Source organism: Mugil cephalus, chromosome 7, assembly GCF_022458985.1.
Source record: "Mugil cephalus isolate CIBA_MC_2020 chromosome 7, CIBA_Mcephalus_1.1, whole genome shotgun sequence".
Classification (NCBI taxonomy): Eukaryota; Metazoa; Chordata; class Actinopteri; order Mugiliformes; family Mugilidae; genus Mugil; species Mugil cephalus.
This window is the reverse complement of record NC_061776.1, coordinates 27,714,067-27,735,076: the sequence shown is the minus strand read 5'-3', so window position 1 is coordinate 27,735,076 and position 21,010 is coordinate 27,714,067. Positions and strand designations below refer to the sequence as shown.

At 39.7% G+C, this 21,010-nt stretch overlaps 2 protein-coding genes across 3 annotated transcripts in view; both read left to right on the top strand.

Moving 5' to 3' along the window:
- Nucleotides 1–9,163, top strand: part of fam110b (family with sequence similarity 110 member B) — a 29,701-nt gene extending 20,538 nt beyond the window's left edge. For both annotated transcript variants that reach the window (XM_047590063.1, XM_047590062.1), the window contains 2 exons: nt 1,013–1,425; nt 2,204–9,163. In XM_047590063.1, coding sequence (XP_047446019.1) covers nt 1,013–1,425; nt 2,204–3,107 — 1,317 coding nt within the window. In that variant the 3' untranslated portion in view covers nt 3,108–9,163. The remainder of the gene's footprint in view (nt 1–1,012; nt 1,426–2,203) is intronic.
- A 1,980-nt stretch (nt 9,164–11,143) lies between these two features.
- Nucleotides 11,144–17,971, top strand: atg10 (ATG10 autophagy related 10 homolog (S. cerevisiae)). Its single transcript, XM_047590663.1, has 7 exons — nt 11,144–11,300; nt 13,247–13,353; nt 13,455–13,589; nt 14,158–14,332; nt 15,849–15,946; nt 16,029–16,126; nt 16,775–17,971. Exons 2-7 carry the CDS (start codon nt 13,249–13,251, stop codon nt 16,872–16,874), a joined length of 711 nt encoding a protein of 236 aa, XP_047446619.1. The 5' UTR covers nt 11,144–11,300; nt 13,247–13,248; the 3' UTR covers nt 16,875–17,971.
- The last annotated feature ends 3,039 nt before the right edge of the window (nt 17,972–21,010 follow it).

Sequence of the window (21,010 nt, the reverse complement as noted above, 5' to 3'; positions counted from 1 at the left end):
GATTAACCTGGGTTAATATGGTAAGTTAGTTACAGTTAGTAAGTTAATTAAGTTAGTTAAGTTTCCTTGAGCAGCAGAGCTGGGATAGGGTCTGAAAGACATGTTGATGGTGTCGATGCAGTAATAAATTGACTCAGAGACATCTACAGGAGAGGTACAGTCAAAATAATCTTTCAAAATATTTTTCTCACAGTGGTAACTGGCAAAACCTGTGAGCAGACAGAGCCTGTTTGGGGTGTGAGCCGTAGTGGGTAAGAGACAGTTCTTGAGAGGGTACAGAGAAGTGTGAAAGACAACTCAGCTTCCTGGCTTCAACTCTTGGTTGTTGTCAGCCAGATTTGGGAGCTGCACCACTGTTTTTGATTTTAGTGATAAGATTTTTAATATATACATATTTCATGAAGAAAACTTTGAATTTTGTGTACTATTAAAATAATCTGGAAGTTAAACTTGTTTTCTGCACACGGACCTGCTTACAAACCCTTTATATATAGGCTTTGTTGGTTTTGAGCCCATTTGCTTTGTTCTATCTGTATTATAAACTGATATGATAATAAAAGTAGAATCCTACTACAGTGAAACATGTTTAGATTAACAATGCTCTCCAGTGTTGAAAACTTATGCCCCGTCTTTCAGTTTGTAACAAAGTTTGCAACAATGGTCAAATCGTTACTAGCTGCTTTTAGTTGAGTTCTGAACCAGAAACATTTTTATCATGGCATATTTAATGTCATTGTTTTTGCTATGTAAGTATAACACAGTTTTTGTGTGCAGATTTTTAAACAAACATGACATTTGAAGCTGTGTGTGTAACACTGATTGCCTTGTGCTCAGGCAATCCACATTATGTCCGCTTGTAGCTGTTTAAGGCAAGACTCAGCAGAAACACCCTACCTGTGATGACACTGATTAATTACTCCTACCTTGGATGAATGGGCATGATACAGGTATACAGAAAATATCTTGAATTAATTGGCATCTTTTTTTTTTCTTTTTTCTTTTTTCAACGCAGGTGGAACCTAACCCAAAGCGCCTCAGTGCTGTTGAGAGGCTAGAAGCTGACAAGGCCAAATATGTCAAGAGCCAGGAAGTTATCAATGCAAAGCAGGAGCCAATAAAACCACCAGTGCTGGCCAAGCCTCCTGTTGGACATGCTCTGTTGTCCAAGAGAGCCCCTGGGATTGGTGGAGGGGGAAATGGAGTTGGGATACCTTTCAAAGCATCCAACAACAACGCCAAGTCAGACACATGTGGAGCAAGCAGTGGCTGCAGCAAACGGGAGAATTTAAACCTGGAAATTCTAAAAAATCTTCTAAACTCATCATCCTCTTCAGGAGCAGGATCTGAAGGACTAGGAGGAGGAGCTAAGAGTGCTGTGCTGGTGAGGTCATCAGGGGGAATGGCCAGGAGTTGGACTCCATCTGGGTAAGCTAATATGTTATGCGTTCATCTTGTAATGATCATTTTTTTTGTGGTCAAACAAATCTGCTGCAAATGGGTCTTTCAATCCTGGCCAATGTAAGTTCAGTATTGATACGACTAACTGCATAAAAGGAGCCACTGGGTCGCTTATGTTTGGCTCTTAGATGTAAAAGTGCTCCCTTTCCAAAGGGTTAGGGACTATAGAGCAAAAAATATATTTCTGTATTTTTAGGTAAAATAACAATACATGGCGCAGTATCTAGTCTCTAGATTTCTATGAAGAGGGCTATGAATTCAGTTTGTAAGAAAAGGTTCAACATGACCTGAGTAAAATTGAAAGATACGACTTGTCTGTGAATGTCCAGGTTATGGTGTATCCAAAAAACTGAAACAAGGGTAACTGGACTTGTAGACTTGTACCTCACAAGTCTTATGAGTTTCTGATGAGTAACACCCACAGATGCACATGTTTAAACTAAATCACTCTTTTAGAACTGAAGAAGCTAACAGAACGATTGGTGAAACATCTTCAACAAACTCGACAAGTCCAGGTGCCCTATAGGACTTTCTTCTCTACTTAATAGTGCACTGTCTGCTTGCCACTCGTCCACACCCCTCACTCTCCACTGCCTCTGCTGTGGGATAACCATGCACAGTTTTTGGAATTTGCGAATAACGTTTGTGAAGTTGCACATACTACACATTCACAGTGTGGTACAGTGTTTAGCTCTTATCTCTTTTGAATGCATTCCATGGATTTATAGTATTTTTTTGCCCCTAGGATGCCACTAACCTATAGATCTACAATGACTCTTAACGAGCAACCACCAGACTCGGCCCCCAGTCCCACTACCTCACACTCCCTCCGATCCTTCCCGCACTCTCTGAAGGTCCCACTACTCAACAAAGGGGGTCGTCGCAGTCCACAACAGGGAGGAAACCTCAACCTTAGCAGACGAGTCCTGGATGAGAGAGGTGAAAAAGTGATCGATCGTTCTCGCTCCCCACTACCACCACTGCTCACCTCCCATTCGTCCTCTGACCTTTTGCGACTGTGCAATGGCAAGCCACTCCGTACAGCCCGATCCAGTAGCTCCTCAGCTCCACCCCTCCCTCCTAAACCCAACCCTGCCACACTTCCTCCTCCTGCACTTTCTTTGTCACTACCCCCTCGTCGTACAACTCTATCTCCCTCCCCTGGTGAAAACACCACCCCTCAGTCGCTGCCTTGTGACTTTGGAGAATCTTCCAATATGTCAGCTGATCCCAACGTGGAGCCTGAGTTCGGTTCGTCTGTGGCTCGCCGCCCCTCACTACACAGATCTAAATCAGACTTGTCAGATCGGTATGCCCGAGCTGGGGCTGATGTGGAACGCTTTTTTAACTACTGTGGCCTGGACCCCGAGGAGCTGGAGACAGTTGGTCCAGAGAACTTTGCACGGGCCAATTCAGACATTGTCAGCCTAAACTTCCGATCAGCTTCTATGATATCCTCTGACTGCGACCAGTCACGACGATCCTCCAATGATGGGCTGTCAGATGCGGATGAAGGTGAGGACGAGGAGGAGGAAGCTGGGGAGCGGGTGCCATATGGTATCTCAGCTGTGGAAAGAAATGCACGGGTCATTAAATGGCTGTATAGTATCAAACAGGCAAGAGAGACGCAAAAAGTCTCACATGTTTAGGGCAAGCACTATTGTAGGTACTACAAACTGCACCTTGTTCTCAGAATTAATAGGTGGACCATCATTTCTTACAGTGTTAGAGATCGTGTTCTTGGCACTGAACTGAACATTTGACAGTATGTGTAGATGAATGAATGGATGGGAGAGAAGCATTGACATCTCTAACCGAAGTAGGAAAATACACAAAACTTTGGAAATTTATGAAGAATTGAGGAAAAAGACTTTTATCCTCTTAGATTTAGAAGAAGATGAACACTAAGAACCGAAAGAAACAGTCTGGAGAGAAACACTCACGAAGTATAGTTGGGTAATGGGTTCTCCATGTTCTCTGTACACACCAACAGAAAAACTGTTTGCTTAAGCAACAGTAACAAGAACAAAATGCACTATGATTGTCCAAGGACTGCCTCATTACAAAGGGTTAAAGGCATTTCTAACAGAGAACATTTTGGCTCGTCATACATGCTGTGGGTGTGTAGACATTCCATTAAAATGTAGCCTGGTTTTACACCTTTGATCATTGTTCACTCTCTTTTCAGTGAAAAGGTCTAGTTTGTCTGTCTCCCCAGCTGGATTAAGATTATCACCTTCCTGCATAACAAGCCAACTAAATTGCTGTATCTGTGCTAAAAAATGGCCGTAGGTTGTGTGTTGACTCATGTCTCATGTTGTTCTAAAAGTCATTATGGAGGGATCCATGTAATAAAATGACTGGGGGTCTGAAGAGTGACAAATAATAATAATAAAAAAAAACGTATTAAATTCAGTGGGGATATCACATTAAACCAACATATTTGTCTTTTAAATCAATAACAAGGTTGACACTTTAAAAATGTTTAGTTCTATGATAAACAACTGAATTCATCTAAATGTACCCCTAATATTAGCATTCATTCAGTTTCATGCCTATGAAAGAGAGCCACCATGACAGTTGCTCCTGTGCTTTCTCTGAAATGACAAGTCAAAATGTCCACTGTAAGAAAACCCAGCGTCATGTTGATGCCTCTGTTTGAACAAACTTTGGGAAAGCTTCTGACCTTTAAAATCTGCTTCTGTAAAAAAAAAAAAAAAAAAAAAAAAAGGTTCAGTGATGTTAGTACACCTTAGGACTATAGTGAAGTACAGTCAGTGCAGTAACATGATATTGCTGCGTGTGGTTGTTAAAGGAACAACGGATTCATTCAGCACTAGCCTAATCAGTCACAGAGACTCATTAATGTACAGTATGATAATGACATTTCAAGTGGTGGAAAGCTAACTTTCACGAAACTTCAGCAGATGTTATAGATATTATAATGGTGAAATGAAGGCCTCGGCGTGTGTGACGAGTGAAAGATGAAGGAAACAGGAAATGACAATGATGTTGAACAGAAACACACGAAATGTAATGTTTCAAGAGTACTTGTCTGTACAGCATTAAGGTTACACTATCATATCATATCACACTGATAAGCTCCGTTTGGCCTTTATCAACAAGTATGCCATGAGCCTGGTAATGTCAGGCAACAAAACATTTACCTGGAGAGTTTTTGTGTCCTGTGATTAAATAGGCTGTTGCACACTGACAAGAACCTAAAAATTGTTAGATGTGAGCCCCTTTTACAGTGTAATGACTTAAATCATACCGTCTTAGGGTGCTTTTACATTTGATGTTTTTGGTTCAGTTTGAATTAGCTCTAGTGTTCCCACATTGAATTTTTTTTTTTTTTTTTTTTTTTTTTTTCATTTAGGACTATGTGATTGCTGTGATTCAATCTTAGACAGACTGTAGACCAAAGAACAGTACCAAGACTTGATCATTTTCCAACCAACCTCTTGTGTGGTGTGGTTGTTGTACAAACTGTAATCAATCAGACCAATCACATGACTTTGATAGTATTTGTTTTTTAACATGATTTAAAAATCCACTATGAAATGTATGCTTTTTTTCATTGCATACAATGTATACAAGTTCTTATGCAGCTCCATGTTACCAAAAAACTTGATCTGCTTGTAAGAAGTAAATAAATAAAATAATTGTTTAAGCTTGACAATAGTACAAAAACAACATATCAGATGTTTAAACTCAGAAATGTAATTGTTTTGGTTCATTGGCAACAGGTCAAGTAACATCAAGTGCGCTGTAAACTTGACCTAAATAGTCAAACATTTACATAATCTATATTCCATCACTTACTTACTCACTCGTTTACTCAGTAAATTCCTTACAAATGTTAACATGCAGATCTGTTGGAAAATTCAAAAGTCAAAGTAGCAGCCTGAGTGTGATAGGACCCCAAAACACTCCTCCAGACACTATAAACTTACAATGAAAGCAATACTCATGCTATATAGGGACACACAACAGTATTTCACATCATCGGAAGTTGGAAGGGAAATTGAAATCATCAGCATGTTATGTGTCGGCATTTTCCCCAAATGAAAGTTTAGGTGTTCATAGTGGCCTATGCAGACTTCATCCAACACATTACATAAAAGACCACCAGGCTGCACTCAAAATGAACAACCTTGCCAATGCTCTGCTTCCTCCGTCTGTATCGTTCTGTGTTCAAGTCCTCAAAACCAGTCAGGAAACGTGTTGCTTTACCCTTGTGTGCTCTTTGATAATGAAGGTGGATTGTTACAATTCACCACAACCCTCATTGTCTGTCTACATCATTGCAAGTTGCTGGCATGTCAGAAGGCCTGAAGCCATATTGGTGTGAATGCAGTGCCTTGGTCAGTGGCTATGAGCTGTCAGTGTGTCTATGTGCCCCACCGCCTCCTTAACCACACCGTAAATCTGTTGAAGGTCTTCGAAACTGTGCCCAACAATAGAACCCACTGGGTTTACTTCACTTCCCTGCACACAACATGCATTTTATGGAAGCACCAACACATGAGACAATTCTAGCCTGGTTCGGAATACAGATAGCAAAGTTATAATGCCTAGGGTGAGTCTGTTGTAGTTCGATGACCTTATAAATGTATTGAAACCAAACAACTGTGAAGACAGATGAAACCAGGTTTAACAGATCCTCCTTAGGACATGGTGTGAGAATTTGATGAAAAGATGCAGCTATCTTATCCTTTCATCCACACCTGACACAGGAATAGCAGATTTTACTCAGATGGGAGACACTTGAAATACAAATTGTAAATGAAAGCTGTATGCACATGTTTAAGGTTGCCAAGGTGCACGTGCCAGTATAATAGCAAATACCTTTTGTAATTTTTGGATAGAAAAGTGCCACCTTTCAGCTATTCAAAAAGACCTTTCAAAGAAACCTCTCACATGACCAGTTGTGCAATGAAACTTCCTTGAATGAATTTAGGATTCATGGAGGAATAAAAACATTTCCTGATGATGTGTTTTTGTTTCTAAAACTCAATGATCTATAAAATATTGGCATGAAAATCTTCCTCCCTGACACATGGTATAATATACAGACCCTTTCCAAAAATTATAATATCATGGAAAAGTTGTGTAATTTCCATAATTCCATTCAACAAGTTAAACTTTCATAGATTATAGATTCACGGCCCACAATTTAAATGATTTCACGTATTTGTTTATTTTTTCATAATTTGAGCTTCCAGCTCATAAAACCCACGAAAACAGGAATTCAAAAAAATCTGAATACTGTGAAGATATCATTTAGTTCCTCAGTTTTTGCAGAAAAAAAAAAAAGACAGAAATTAGGATCACATGAAACCAAAATATGGTACTTTCAAAATGCTATGTCAATCTTCAGTACTTGGCTGGGAATCCCTTTGCCTTAATCACTGCCTCGATGTGACGTGGCATTGAGGCAATCAGCCTGTGGCATCGCCTGGGAGTTATGGAAGCCCAGGTTTCCTTGATGCTTGCTGTCAGCTCTTCTTTGTTGTTGGGTCTGGTGCCCCTCATTTTCCTCTTGCGAATACCCCATAGAGTCTCAATGGGGTTTAGGTCCGGCGAGTGGGCTGGCCAGTCAAGCACCGTGATGGCATGGGCATTAAACCAGGTTTTAGTGCTTCTGGCAGTATGGGCATGGGCCAGGTCCTGCTAGAAGAAATCTGCATCTCCATACAGATCCTCAGCAGAAGGAATCATGAAGTCCTCTAAAACATTCTGGTAGACTGTTAAGGTGACCTTGGATTTAAGAAAGCAGAGTTTACCAACACCTGCACCGGACATTGCACCCCAAAATCATGACGGACTGAATATTTCACAATGGACCTCAAGCAGCTTGGGTTCTGTTCCTCACCCGTCTTCCTCCAAACCCTTGGACCTTGATTCCCGTATGAAAGGCACACTTTCCTTTCATCGGAGAAGAGGACCTTGGACCACTGGCCAACAGTTCAGTCCTTCTTCTCCTTGGCTCAGTTGAGACACTTTCTACGCTGCTTCAGGTTCAGAAGTGGCTTGACCCAAGGAACCCGACAGTTGTAGCCCGTCTCCCGGATGCGTCTGAATATCGTGTTTTTTGAAGCTGTGACTCCTGCCTCATTCCACTCTTTCTTTCTTGCTGGTGCATCTTCTCCTGCCACATTTTGCCCTTCCACTACTCTCCATTGATATGGTTGGACACAGCACTCTGTGAACAGCCAGCCTCCTTAACAATCAACTTTTGTGGCTTACCCATCTTATGGAGGGTATCATTGATGGTCTTCTGGCCAGTTGTCATGTCTGCAGTCTTCTCCATATTGAACCAAACTGAAGCAATTGAATGACACCTGGGGAAACCTGTGCAGGTACTTTGAGTTTAGTAGATGATTAGTATGTGACACTCAGTTTAAAACATTCATGCCCTGCAAAATTTGGGCTGATTTCTTCACAGTATTCTAATTTTTTGAATTCCTGTTTTCGTGGGTTTTATGAGCTGGAAGCAAAAATTATGTAAAAATAAACAAATAAATACTTGAAATCGTTTAAATTGTGGGCCCTGAATCTATAATCTATGAAAGTTAACTTTTTGAATGGAATTATGGAAATTAAACAACTTTTCCATTATATTCTAATTTTTTGGAAAGGGTCTGTAATCATCTCTCTACTATGGATCTACAGCTTGACAGTTCTGCTGTGTGGAGATTATTCTTTTTAAAAATATGATTCTTCATCACCATGAAGAGTCATATTTTTAACTTAAGTGACATATTGATGTCATGAGCATAGATGCTAATGTTTGATAAATACAGGTCAGAACTCAAACCAAAGGAGACTTTTTTTTTTGCAAACTTTTTGCATTTAGGTCACCCAGCATCAAAACTCTGAGATACCCTTATGTAAAAGATTTCTTGGTAGAGATGAAGTAACAGTAACGAAGTAAGTAAACGAATTGCCGAAACTGTATTTCCAACAGTGAAAATAGAGGACTATGTCTGGAAGGTTCAACATTATGAAACAGACAATAACAAATGCTGAAGAATGAGCTGGTTGGTCTCAGGGAGAAACAAAAAAGGTTTAGATGCATACATATTTCCTAAATTGGACTGCAGTGGAAGTGAAGTGAAGCCAGTCTGGGAAAAGTTCTTCACTCATGTCCTCGCTCTGAACTCTGGCTGTGCTATCGTGTTCCTGACTTGCCATTTCCCCATGTCTTCCCAATATTCCCTATGGAACCCAAAAATTCCTGCTGCTTCTCACGGTCTGCATTAAAAAAAGACTATGTCGTTCTGTTCTAGCAGAATCAGCATTATTCACTAGAACTTCAGTCTTCATGGTGTATGTTCTTCTTTTATCCTTGGATTGACAGTTCTTCTGTGGTACTTAAGTTTAATTTTTCCATGTGTGTGGAAATGCTGTAAGAAAAATGTAAATACTGTATTTGATTCTTTAAATAGTATTGTGTTGAATTTCTTTTTTTTTTCGTCTAAAAGGTGTGTTATAAAAGACTACACAACAAAAATACTGCTGTTTTGCCGTTTGCCCTCAGTTGAGAACTGGACACAAATGTTTTAGAGACTCCAGTGTTGACTATGTTTTTCATTGTGGAAATGGTTACATTATGCTTGATTGAAAATACTGCATTCATTTTTTTTTTTTTTTTTTTTGCATTATTTCAATAAATGGCTTTGTTTGTCATCTCTTAACATTTATGTTTAAAGTGTTAATCTCTTAACATGGATTGTAACTTCGGCTGCTCTCTGACCGCAAATCCATCCAATGGACGTAGACGGTCATGGTAGACTGAGCTGAAAACGCCACCACCCATCACCAAGCCTGCATATTTTTCACGGACAGAGAGAACTAGAGACAGCCGTGAGGCAACAGTGCCAATCACTGTCACAATATCGTTGAACCAGGTGGTGTACAAACCAGTGGAAGCACAAATAGGTCCAGAATCAGTGAGGAGTAGGCATGTTACAGACAGGAAACGGGAACCAGGAGGGCAATGGCAGAACTAAAGGAATAAAAAGCTGAGGCAGTATACTAGATGGACGGAGCAGTTGAGTCCATGACAGGTAAGTTCATTACCAAGAAGTCAGACTGAAGAATGCTGGAAAGTCTCTCATGGCAGATGAGAGCGTAATAGACGACTAAATTGCAAATGGTCTTGTCACTATGCTGTTTTTTCTGCATTTTCCCAGTGTTTTCCTGAGCATGATCATGGAAATGGAAAGAAAGAGAAATCAACTTAACATGGCACTTCCATCACTTGACCAATTTAGTTCCAGACTTTGTGCTTTAACATGCTGTTTGTATGGTATATGTTCCACCTATCACTAAAGGTAGGGTGTAGTGAAAGCTTACCATGTTGTATATTACAGCTCTAGTGGATTAATAGTTCCTGAAGTTCCTGCATGTCATAAAAAGTCACAAAAATCACTGGACTTGGTTTCAATTCAGTTCAAGATACAGTCCAAAACATTTCTGATGAAATTAACACAGTTCTTAAATTCTTATTGCCCTGCTTGTGAGTTTAATGTGAGTTTAAAATGTTTTTGTTTGTCACTGAAGATGTTGTGACAGTGAATTGGGTCACAGGAGGGTGGTCACACAGCTTATTGTGGAAATCAATCAAAATCAAATTATATTAGTGTGTATTATATTGCTCTTTCCTATCACTCCCTATATGATGCTGAATTCTAAGCTGTGATGCGGTATTTGCTGCCATCTGGTGGTTCTAAATACAAACACCATGATGAGCAAAAGTTCAAAGCTGAAACTCAAAGACTGTTGATTGAAAAAATTACAGTAGCTGTCATAATAACCATGCCTGCTGTTAAATGAAGACATGAAGACAGCTGGTAAATGAAACAAACTGACAGAATGATGGTTCCTCTGTCCTGCCCTGCCATAGTCTGACTTCAAATGACAGCTGGAGACAACGGCTCTCCACACATCTTTTAACTTTACCAAACTCCACCATAAAGGCTTGTACACCTATAACCTAGGAACATTAAAAGTCCCTTTCCCGTTTGCACCAGGAGTGACGAAGATGGAAAAGTGGCTGGTGACATCCTGAGAGATGTTGGGTTCATGTCAGCAAGAGGGTCATAAATGATCTCTCAGAAGGAGCAGAGAAGGCTAGCTTGTGAACTCTAGGGAGAGACAACGTGTTAACCTGACCATCGAAATCAAGCTACAGGGAGCGGTAGAGAGACGTCCCTGGATGCTACCCCACCATCCCGAGTTGTTCTGGGGATTAAAGTGATGAAACATCAGTGAGGGATGGCTCCCAGCTGAAGACCCTGCAGCTGGTACTCAGGAACTGGCGGAGATGCATCAAGCAGAAATATTGTGCATGTACCAGCATCTGCCTGTTCATTCAATTTGTGCATTTTTGAAGCCAGACCAACATTACCATTGCGTTGTTATTCTTCTGCGGTTCACCGTTGAACCAAAATTAGAAGAGCGCGACACATGGAGCCCTCTGGGAAACGTAGTTTAAGTGCCGTTATGACTCACTGTTCCCTTGCTTCCCCCATCGTGGCGCTGACACTGCTTAGGTGTCTTAAAGGGAGGATGGCTTATAGTTATATAACGTATTCAGAGCCTTCTGGTCTGCAATATTATGAGAGCATAGCAATCTGTCATTTTATGCTGTCTGCTCTGGCCCTGGTCACACCCCCTTCTTAATATGGCTGCAGTACAGACAAGGCGGAGGAAGAACGGTGGTGGTCACGTGACTTGACGATCCGGAAGAGAAAAGCTGGCTCTGCTTTCTTGTTATTTATTCTTCGGTTCTCCTGTTGGTATTGGTTCTCTGTGGGACCCGTCGTCCTACAGTAAGTAACAGAAAATAAGAGCTGAATCCAGCCTAATGTCTGCTGTATCTGCTTTTAATTGTGTGTCTCTGCAGGGGTTCGTTTTGGCCGCAATATTCAGTGCAGCTTCTAAGGTTATCTGCCCCATTGAAACAAACATGTTCAGCTCTGTCGTATATCAGACTGAGAAATGATTGACGCACACTTTAATGGCTTGTTTTTTATTTGACATGGTACAACCGTAAAATACGTATTGTTTACACAAAACAGAATCGAGGTTAAGTAGTTTTTCTTTCCTTCAGAATCGCTCATCCAATCCATTAGCTCTTCGCCTTTCTCCCCCTCTCCTCTCAAGTCTTTGTTGTGGAAAACTGACCATTAGTTTACTAAACCGGTGACTTTTAAAGGACGTTTAAAAAGCTTTACAACCACTGTCCTCAGTTTCAATACTGGTTTTTGTTTGTTTTGTATTTTAAGTATCTTTCAGATTCAGGTACACAATTAACACAAATGTAGCAGTGCAATGAACTAGCCAGCTCAAAATACTAACATATTATTAATATAAAATTATACCATGAAAAATACAACGTTTATAGCACATTTACACATGGAGGCAAGTGCTTTTACCTCTTCCTCTTCCTCCTCCTGTAGGCCTGTCATCATTGGCTGTGATGTCAGTAAACTGATGGCTTTAGGCATGAACCTCAAAAACTACTGCTCAACTACTGCTTCTAGGTCTAAGGAATTTGTAATTCTGTACAGGTCTGAGGAAAATACGGATTAAATAAATGGAAATATTAAAAGATTTTACTACAATACACTTGCTCTGCATGCATAGTTACTTATCAGATAAAGAACATATAAAAAGCGAAACGTTTGCAAATGTGTATTTGAAACAGGCATCATTTGCTTTATATAACACACTCCAGGTTGCAGCACAGTGTGCACAGATGAAAACAGGATGAATTTAAACACAATTTAAGTACCTATGTATTATGATTAAGACAACCAGCTGATAGCTGATAAAAGTAGTTCAAAGGAACTGCGCATTGCCACCTGATATACTACAAAGCTGCCTACTCGTAAAGGCATGTGTAGTAATAATTTTTTCATAGGAGGGGTCCTAAGCAGTATTACTGATGTACTTTGGTTTTACTGCAACTGTAATTTCATACTTTTAGAACTAATGTAAGCCAAATGTCCCCTGTTCCCTGTCCTGAAAGGCCTGGACCAGACCAGAGTAAAAAAAAAAGACTGTATTTCTAAAACTTGTGAGGTCAATTTGGTTGTGTTGTTTATAGGTTAGTATAAGATGGGGTCGGCAACCTTCAACACTCAAAGAACCATTTGGACCCATTTCCCACAGAAAAGAAAACTCCTTTGACATCTAAAATGAAGATGACACTGCATATATCATTTTTACCTCTATGCTAGGGCTATGTATAAAAAAACTATAGTGTGTTGAGTTTATGAAATAAAAGAACTGCTACAGAGAAAACTAAATTTTATTTATGCATACATAACAGGGATTTATCCATGGTTGGCTTACCTCTGGTTGAAAAGTTCAATAAATAGCGAGCTGGACCTGCTGGTGGGTGTCACACATTGGCAGTTGTGACGCATTTTGATCGTCAAAAGATTTTTTTTTAATGTTACAAGATCACCATCAATGCAAATTTAGAATTATATTTAAAAAACTAGACAAACTAAAATAAAATACATTTGAATTAAATACTCAATAGCAAGGAGTATGTTTGCTACAATGCACTGCGGGAGTTCAGTGTTTTTGGTTGATGTTACAACCATGAGTGTAGTGTGGCATTCAATGTCATTCAGTTGTTGTGTAGCTCTCGCTTGTTCACTATTTAGTGAATAGTTGCAGAGGCAGTTAGCGTGAAAAAGTGAACGACTTTGATCAGAGTCCTTGCTTTGTGTAATGTCACACACCCCTCTCACACACCTTACAGAGATGAGCTGTTGTACTCTGGATGAGGAGAAATTCCGTCACTGCTGCCAGCTCTTCCTGCTACAGTCAAAACAGCTGAGAGATGGATGGAGATGGGAAGTGGTCCAGGTGAGGGCTTCTGTGTTATCATTCTTACTGCTATAGACACAGCATAAAAGCCTGCTGTTCACCATGAAAGTACCCACTTGTAGTTTCCGATCTGTTTTTAGGGTTCAGAAGAGGGCTATCTGAAGAAGACGGCTCTTAGGTCAGTTACTGTTGGCTCAAACCCACTACAGAAACCAGAAGGATCCAGCTCAGAGTTAAAGTCACACATTTCCCGTCACGCCGGCCTTGAACCAGAGGTGAAACATTTGTCTTATTATGCATGCTTTTTTCTCCAACTGAGCCTTTACTGAGCATTCTCAGTGAATGTGAGAATGAAGCAGTCCACTTTGGAAGGGGCTGTCCAGTGCTGTTATAGCGCCGTGTTCAGTCTCTTTTTGTCTGTCACTGAGATGCTGCTGCTTCAGCAGACCATTCCATAGAAGATGGCTGATGCCACCACAAAGTCAGAGGAGGTCCTCAGTAGTGTTACCCAAACTCCGAATGCTCTTACTGTTCTGACCTGTCCAGCAGGTAGACAGTGCTCTGACCTTTCATATAAGTTCTCTAATGTGGTCAGTGCAGACCAGTTTTTTGTTCAGTTGAACACCCAATCGTCCGCTATCTTTATGTCCATAACTTGGATGTTCAGCGGTGTATGTGTGTGTAAATTAAATTAAACTGTGCTAACTTCACCACCTTTAATAATTTAATTAATTTCCCTAACTTATGAACCTTTCCATAAACAGACACAGACAACACTAAGAAACTGAGGCACGGACACAGCTGACGTGCAAACTGAACATCTCATTCTCTCTTTCTCCACAGTCTGTCCCTGTAACCCCAGTCGATAGTCATAATATCAAAGGCAACATAGATGAGGAAGATGACGGCGTCTGCACAGTGACTGAAAGCAGCAGCCAGGTGCTTCAGTATGAATATCATATCCTGTACTCCTGCAGCTACAGCACTCCTGTGCTGTATTTCAGAGCCTTCACTCTAGGTTAGTTACATATGAGTTAGTCATTTCTGCAAACTATTATTTTGCAGTTTGTCATTGACACTGATAGAGATTAAAGAATGTACATATACTGGGCTGAATGTCCTGGTGAGGCTTGTGACCTGAACATTGTTGGCAACCCATAGGGAGATCTTAAACATGCTTAAAGACAAGCTAAAATATTTCAGAACCTGGGATGTGAGATGCTGAGATGAGAACACAAAAACTCTGCTGGATACAAAACTTATTTACAAGCTGTGATAGTTCCCAGAGAGTAGAATGTAGATTGTGATGACCTGGCTCGTAAGACATGACAAAAAAGCAGGGAGACGCAGGTTATCAGCAAAGGTGACCAATAGGGCTGTGAAGTCCTGGTCGACTGGTCGACTGGTCGACTGGTCGACTTATTGGTTGATACGTTCTGGGTCAACCAAAATTCTGATTGGTCGATTTTTTGATTTCATACAGTCTATGGATCATTTTATCAGGAGGAAAGTACCAAGTGCTAATGGGGGTATTTTCAGAGCACCCCTGTTTCAGAGGTAACAACAATTAGCATATTACAGCTTGACTACAAACATGGCATATCATCTAAAAACGGTAATATTTCAATATTATAGGCTATTAATATCATATTAAACATATTTTAATATTTTAGTTTAATATTCACTTATTAATTTTATAACTGCAGCCGCCCGCAACAACAGCAGCATCCCTCAGATACACCCAGACCACGCTGGATGTTGACCATGCAATTGTGCCGTGCCCACTGTTTGTAGACTATTGTTTTGAGCCTTATTTTTCAGTAATGCACAGCTTTAATTGACTTTTACTTGACTTCACATACTGCCTCCCTGTCAAAGTCTTTGAACAGCAGATCAGGATACTGTTTTCAAATCCCCTTTTCTGGCAGATTCTACCGAGTTGAAAAAGCAGTAAGGAATCAGTAAGACATGATGCATCAACTGACCAGACACTGGGATTATTATGCTTTCACCTTCCAGTTGATCTTTCTGCAGGTCATATGTTCTCATAGACAGATGTATACTGCTTTGTCTTGGGTAGAAGTTCCCACAGAACACAGTGTTTACCTGGCAGAGCTGGGTTTAGAAAACACTGTATACTTAACCCTCCTATTTGACCCCAATCAATGTTCATCATTCAAAAAATAACAGTAGAAGGAAGGTCAACTCACTGGTAGCAAGGGGTTATTTATGTAGTCAACAAATAAACAAAGTGTCTGACACAAAAACTTGGTCGACAAGTTTATGTAAATCAGGGTAAAATGTGTTGTAATATTTTAGGATAATAGGAGGGTTAACCAGTGAGTAATGTTCAAGGCTGCATGCACTACTGTGGTTGGGACTTTTTTTGGTGTCTAGCGGGCTAACTTTACATATCAAAAACGTTTGTTCCATTGGGAAAGTAGAGGGTGTGTATTGATTTTCATATTCCATTCAGTATTTCACAAGAATGCACTCTGAGATTTTGCTACTGCTTCTTCTATCCTGTCTGTTAGAAGGGAGGAGTCTGAGTTTAGAGGAGGTGTGGCGTTTCATTCATCCAAATTTCAGACTTCGTCTCCAGAGCAGTCCTCTGAATATGATCAGTCAACAGGTAAATGCAGTCGTCAGCTCCGCTTTGACCATCTCCGACCTTGAAGCTCTGCTGACATCTTGTCTCTGTTTCTGTGCATCAGGAGCATCCACTGCTTGGTCAGCCTTTCTTTATGCTCCACCCCTGTAGAACAGAGGAGTTTATGAGGCCTGTGCTGCAGGCATCTGAGGACCTGAACAGGTAGGATCACAGCTACATCCACTGACCCAAGTGATATCCTGCTGATTTTTCATTTTTATTTTCGTGTCTTGCCAGTCATTCTGGGCTGTCGCTCGGAATTAACATGTGTTTCGAATAGGTTTGAACTAAGAGTCTAATTCAGGTGAATCGTCTTCGATAAACCAATGCAGGCCTTCTTCTCAAGTGCTTTGAATTGGATTTAAATTATACAAATATCAGTATACCACAAAAACAATTACTTTAGGGCCTTGCATGCTTATTTGTGATCATCGGACAGGTTGTAAATTCTAGTGTCACTGCACAAATGCAGCTAGTTAATAGGAAATGCAACCAAAACAGGAAGAAAAAAAAAGTAACGGTATTTGCTACATGAAGCTTTTCTGTATTTGGGTGTGTTTTCCGCTTTTCCACCTTCTTTCGTCTGTGTCCACTGCATTCTTATGTTCACTGAAAAGCTGCATATAACCAGCAGCATTTTCATAAAGTTGATGATAGTTTTCCATCTAAATGTTAATTCATTTAAAATGTAGGCATCCACATGTACAGATGGTGCTTTGAATCTGGCAACAAAGTATGCTTGATGAATTTACTCCATACAGTATTGTGAAATGTGTCACTTTAATTGTGTGTGTTTGTGTTGTGGTGCAGGCCAGTGAACTATGTGCTGTCATGGCTCAGTGTGGTGGGACCTGTGGTGGGTCTGGATATTCCTCTAAAGTACTCCACCCAGCAGGATGAGCCCGACTGAACCTGCACCTGCTTTTCTGCACTTTGTGCCAGCCAGCAGCACTGTGGAATCTGTGTTTGCACACTGGGTGACCAGCCAAGCAAAGCAAACTTTGTCATTTCCTCAAGATGTCAAAGAGGTGCTTGGTCATGACATCATTTTGTTGAATTGAATGAAAGGGATTGTCAGCTAAATGTATGTAAACTTCTGCCGGACTGGAATTGTGTAAAATAAGTAATTTACTCCACTACATGTCAGTGGAAAACATTGTACCTTCTTTTGTGTTTCTTAATGTCTACTTAGAAAACTAACAAGGATCAGCTCAGGAAGGAATCATGTTCTGTCCCCTAGAAAATGAACATACTTTACATACAGCAAACCCTGTAAAGATACTGGACACAAAGGTACAAATATCTATATTCACAGTCAAACAAGTCTTACATCTACATAACCTGAAAGATCACGCAGCAAGATGCCATTGCTTCAAAACTGCCATAAAAAAGAAAGACTACTGATCTGGAGGACAATGGGCATGGCTGAGTACGTCATCCTGACTATGAAGCACAGGGGTGGCAGCATCATGTTGTTGGAGATCTTTGGAGCAAGAGTGACTGGTGTACTGAAAATAGTGGCTTCCTAAGTAGGAAGATTAAGTGAATTTATTCAAGAAACATATGGAGACATCAGTTATGAAGCTGAAGCTTGGTTGCAAAAAGGTCTTCCAAATGGACAATGGCCCCAATTATACATTCAAAATTGTGGCAAAATGTCTAAAGGACAACAACGTAGGGATATCAGAGTGACAGAACATTTGTAGGCCGAATTTAAGAAAGCATGTGTGAGCAAGGAGGCAAAAAAAAATCCGACTTAGTACTATCAGTTCTGTCAGGAAGAAAAATCTTGTAGCTTGCTTTAAGAATCTTGTGGAACGGTACCCCAAATGTTTGACTCATGTTAATCAAGTCAGTGCTACCAAAGAAAAAGTGTATGTAAACTTAAAAAGTTTAAAAATTGGAACAAATCTTTCCCTCTACTATTGTGCGTACATTTCACATTCATCTCTAAAAGTAGTGATCTTAACTGAATTAAGACAGGGATCATTGATTTCCAGGATTAAATCCCGCCCCTGTAATTTATTGAACTGAAGGTGTATGTAAATTTCTGACTTCAACCGTATATCGTACATAATTTCAGTGGCTTGTGAACTGCTAGAACTTTGTAATTTTTTGCTATAAATCCTGGAGTTCTTTCTCCAGGATTTCCTGTTTTGTGTTTTTAGGCATTCGTTGTTTGCTGATTTGGTACTAGATGCTACAAGTTAAGCAGAAGAAGACAGAAGAGAGGATAGAAGGAGATAAGCATACAAAGATACACACATCTGACCAAAGTGGTCAAGCAGAATGTAATCATGATAAGATAATCCTTTAATTAATTAATACAGCAGTAGTTCTACATATGCGGTCTATTGGGAGCAGGCTTTGTTGTACAGTTTCGCAGCAGTGTTCAGGGTGATGGTGCTGTATGTGTTGCTGCCGACCCGTACTGCCTGTGGTCTCCTGGTTACAACTCCAGCAGCAAGTTGCACAGCGAGGTGTTGAGTCCCGGACGGTCCGGTTTGTAGATCAGCTGTTGGGGGATGATTATGTTAAATGCTGACCTAAAGTCTATGAACAGCATTCTGACGTATGAGTCCTTAGTGTCCAGATGTGTGAGGGCTCAGTGGAGGGCATACAGATGGCATCGTCGGGTGATCAGTTGGACTGATTAAAAGATAAAATATAAACAATTAAAGGAAATTCATGTGCCTTATATGGAACTAAATCAGCAAAAACACCAGATGTACTGAACGTATTGAAGCCAGTGGAACTTCCTTTCAAGCATTTTAAACATTATGGAAACTTGAAAGACATGGTAATAATGGTAATTGAGAAGATTATTTAAAATCTTTCAAAAAGTGACTTTTTGGTGAAGTAAACTCTATTAGAGTAATATTAGAGTAGTAGTAATAATTTCTACCTTGTATTTTTAAGATTCAGTAAGAAGTGGAGTTTCTTGAGTAAAATTAAACATTTTATTAATGTAATACATGAATTATGGGGGAAGAGTAAGTTTTACTTAGGTTTCCTCATACAGTTTAAATGTTTAATAGTTGTATGTACATAAACCTAGAAATACTACATAAACTTTACTCTTGAAGTGTGGCGTTTTGAAACGCATGCGCACAGTGGGGCTGGCTCTCCGCACGTTACATGCAGGATCACAGAGCAGGTGTAGCACGACCGAGTCATTCGGCAGGCAAGTTATTACTGTTTTCTTTTAAATTTGTGAGAATATATAAGCACCAGATGAATACAGAGAGACTCCGCTGGCAGTCTTCTTTCTTTTGTTTTTTTTTTTCTTTTTTTGAGATGAAGCTAGTTAGCACGGCTAGTAGCATGGCTGTGCCGCGCAGTGTGAAGCCCACAACAACTTCGGCACGTCATGTTGCAGCGGTGAGCCACGGAAACTTTACTCGTAGCGTTGTTACTAACCAGCCGAACACCTGCTTAATGAGCTAGAGGTTAGCATGGTTAGCATGCATGCCTGGCCTCACTGTAACATAGAAAGTGAGTAACGGCAGTAAACGGTACGTTTGGCTTGACATTTTGTCTGAGTGAGACGAGTCATGCACTTTGTAACCATAGATATGAAACGTGATAAGATGATGCTAATGGTTCGGAGTTGCTAGCTAGCGTGCTACAGTGGTGCTAACGCTACACTGTGCCTTACTGTTGCATGTTCTAATATTTGTGGTGCAAGATTGAAAATAAATGTTTTTGAACTGCAAAACATGACTACCTTTTTATTTTAGTAAAGTTAATTTTCCAAGTATTTTTTGTAGGATTATATAAGAATTATATTGACACCGTTTAAGTGTTATGGGGGTAACACTTGTGTAGTTAAGAAATAGTCCTCTGAGAGAGTTAATTGCTAACACTACATAACACTGGTTGGTGTTAGGCAGTGTTAAAATTAACAAATTTACACTAACTTAGTGTAAAGGTACCAACACTTGAAAAAGTATTAAATTAACACTCTGGGGTGTGGACCCACACTTTAAAAGTGTTAAGATCAACTCTTACAGTGGTAATGTGGGTATGCTGATTTTACTGTGTACTTTCGATACCGAATGTGTCCTTCCTAGTATCGATACTCATAATGAATTGTCTATATTTTCACCAGTCTGCACTTTGAGTTTACAACTTTTTTTTGTCACAGTAGACAGTTATTTCAAATCTACTAAATAACTTCATAACAGCAAATATTACAGATGTATAAAATTTACTTAAAATTTTGAGTGAAATGATGCTCCTGTCTGTGAAAAACAAGTAGACTTAATTTGTTTAAATAAATATAACTTAAAACTTAGATGCAATTAAGTAAATGTTACTTAATGTCTTTACAACTGTTATGTTTTATGGTAAGTAAAATTTACTTGATACCTGCAAGTGAGTGTTACTTGATATTGCAGCATTAAATTTTACTTAAATCATTTGCATGCAAATACTTACAATATATTTTTTAAGTAAATCTTATAAGTTATTTTTTATTTTTTATTTTTTTTGTGTGTTTTGATTTCAAGAGACATTTCATTACAGTGAAAGTGAACAAGCATTTATAGATTTCAGCTTCCTGTCACACATGTACTCTCAATCCATGGGTGCAGTATGATTAGAAAGTTTTGGCATTACTCAGCAAGCTAACCAATAATTTTCTACTAAAAACAAAAACCCGTCCACTCACATACTCACCAGCAAATAACACAATTTATGTGTCATCACTGAGTCATAAAATACAAAATAGTATAAGCAAAATATGTACAGAATTATCATTATGAACAAATTTACAAAAATAGTGTTTCATGGGCTGCATGGGCTATTCCCTCATTATTCCTCCATTGTATAAGCAGGTAAAAGCTTTTGCTGTGAACCCACAACATGCACTTAAAGGATATCTCAATGCACGTGAAACAGACTATCCTTAGGCTGAAAAAAGAGAGAAAATAAAATAAATAAATATTATGATTGGCCAAATCATCAGTTTGGTACATTCTGAGAAAAAAAAAAAAAAAAGAGTGCTCTGGTTAGCTCTGGAACTCTTAAAGACCTAGACGACCA

What these genes read in the sequence shown, in the direction of transcription:
- atg10 (XM_047590663.1), top strand. Translation starts at nt 13,249, where the DNA reads ATGAGCTGTTGTACTCTGGATGAGGAGAAATTCCGTCACTGCTGCCAG. An exon ending in TTTCAGAGCCTTCACTCTAG is followed by an intron (nt 14,333 to 15,848) that starts GTTAGTTACATA and finishes CCTGTCTGTTAG; the next exon opens with AAGGGAGGAGTCTGAGTTTA. An exon ending in GCATCTGAGGACCTGAACAG is followed by an intron (nt 16,127 to 16,774) that starts GTAGGATCACAG and finishes GTTGTGGTGCAG; the next exon opens with GCCAGTGAACTATGTGCTGT.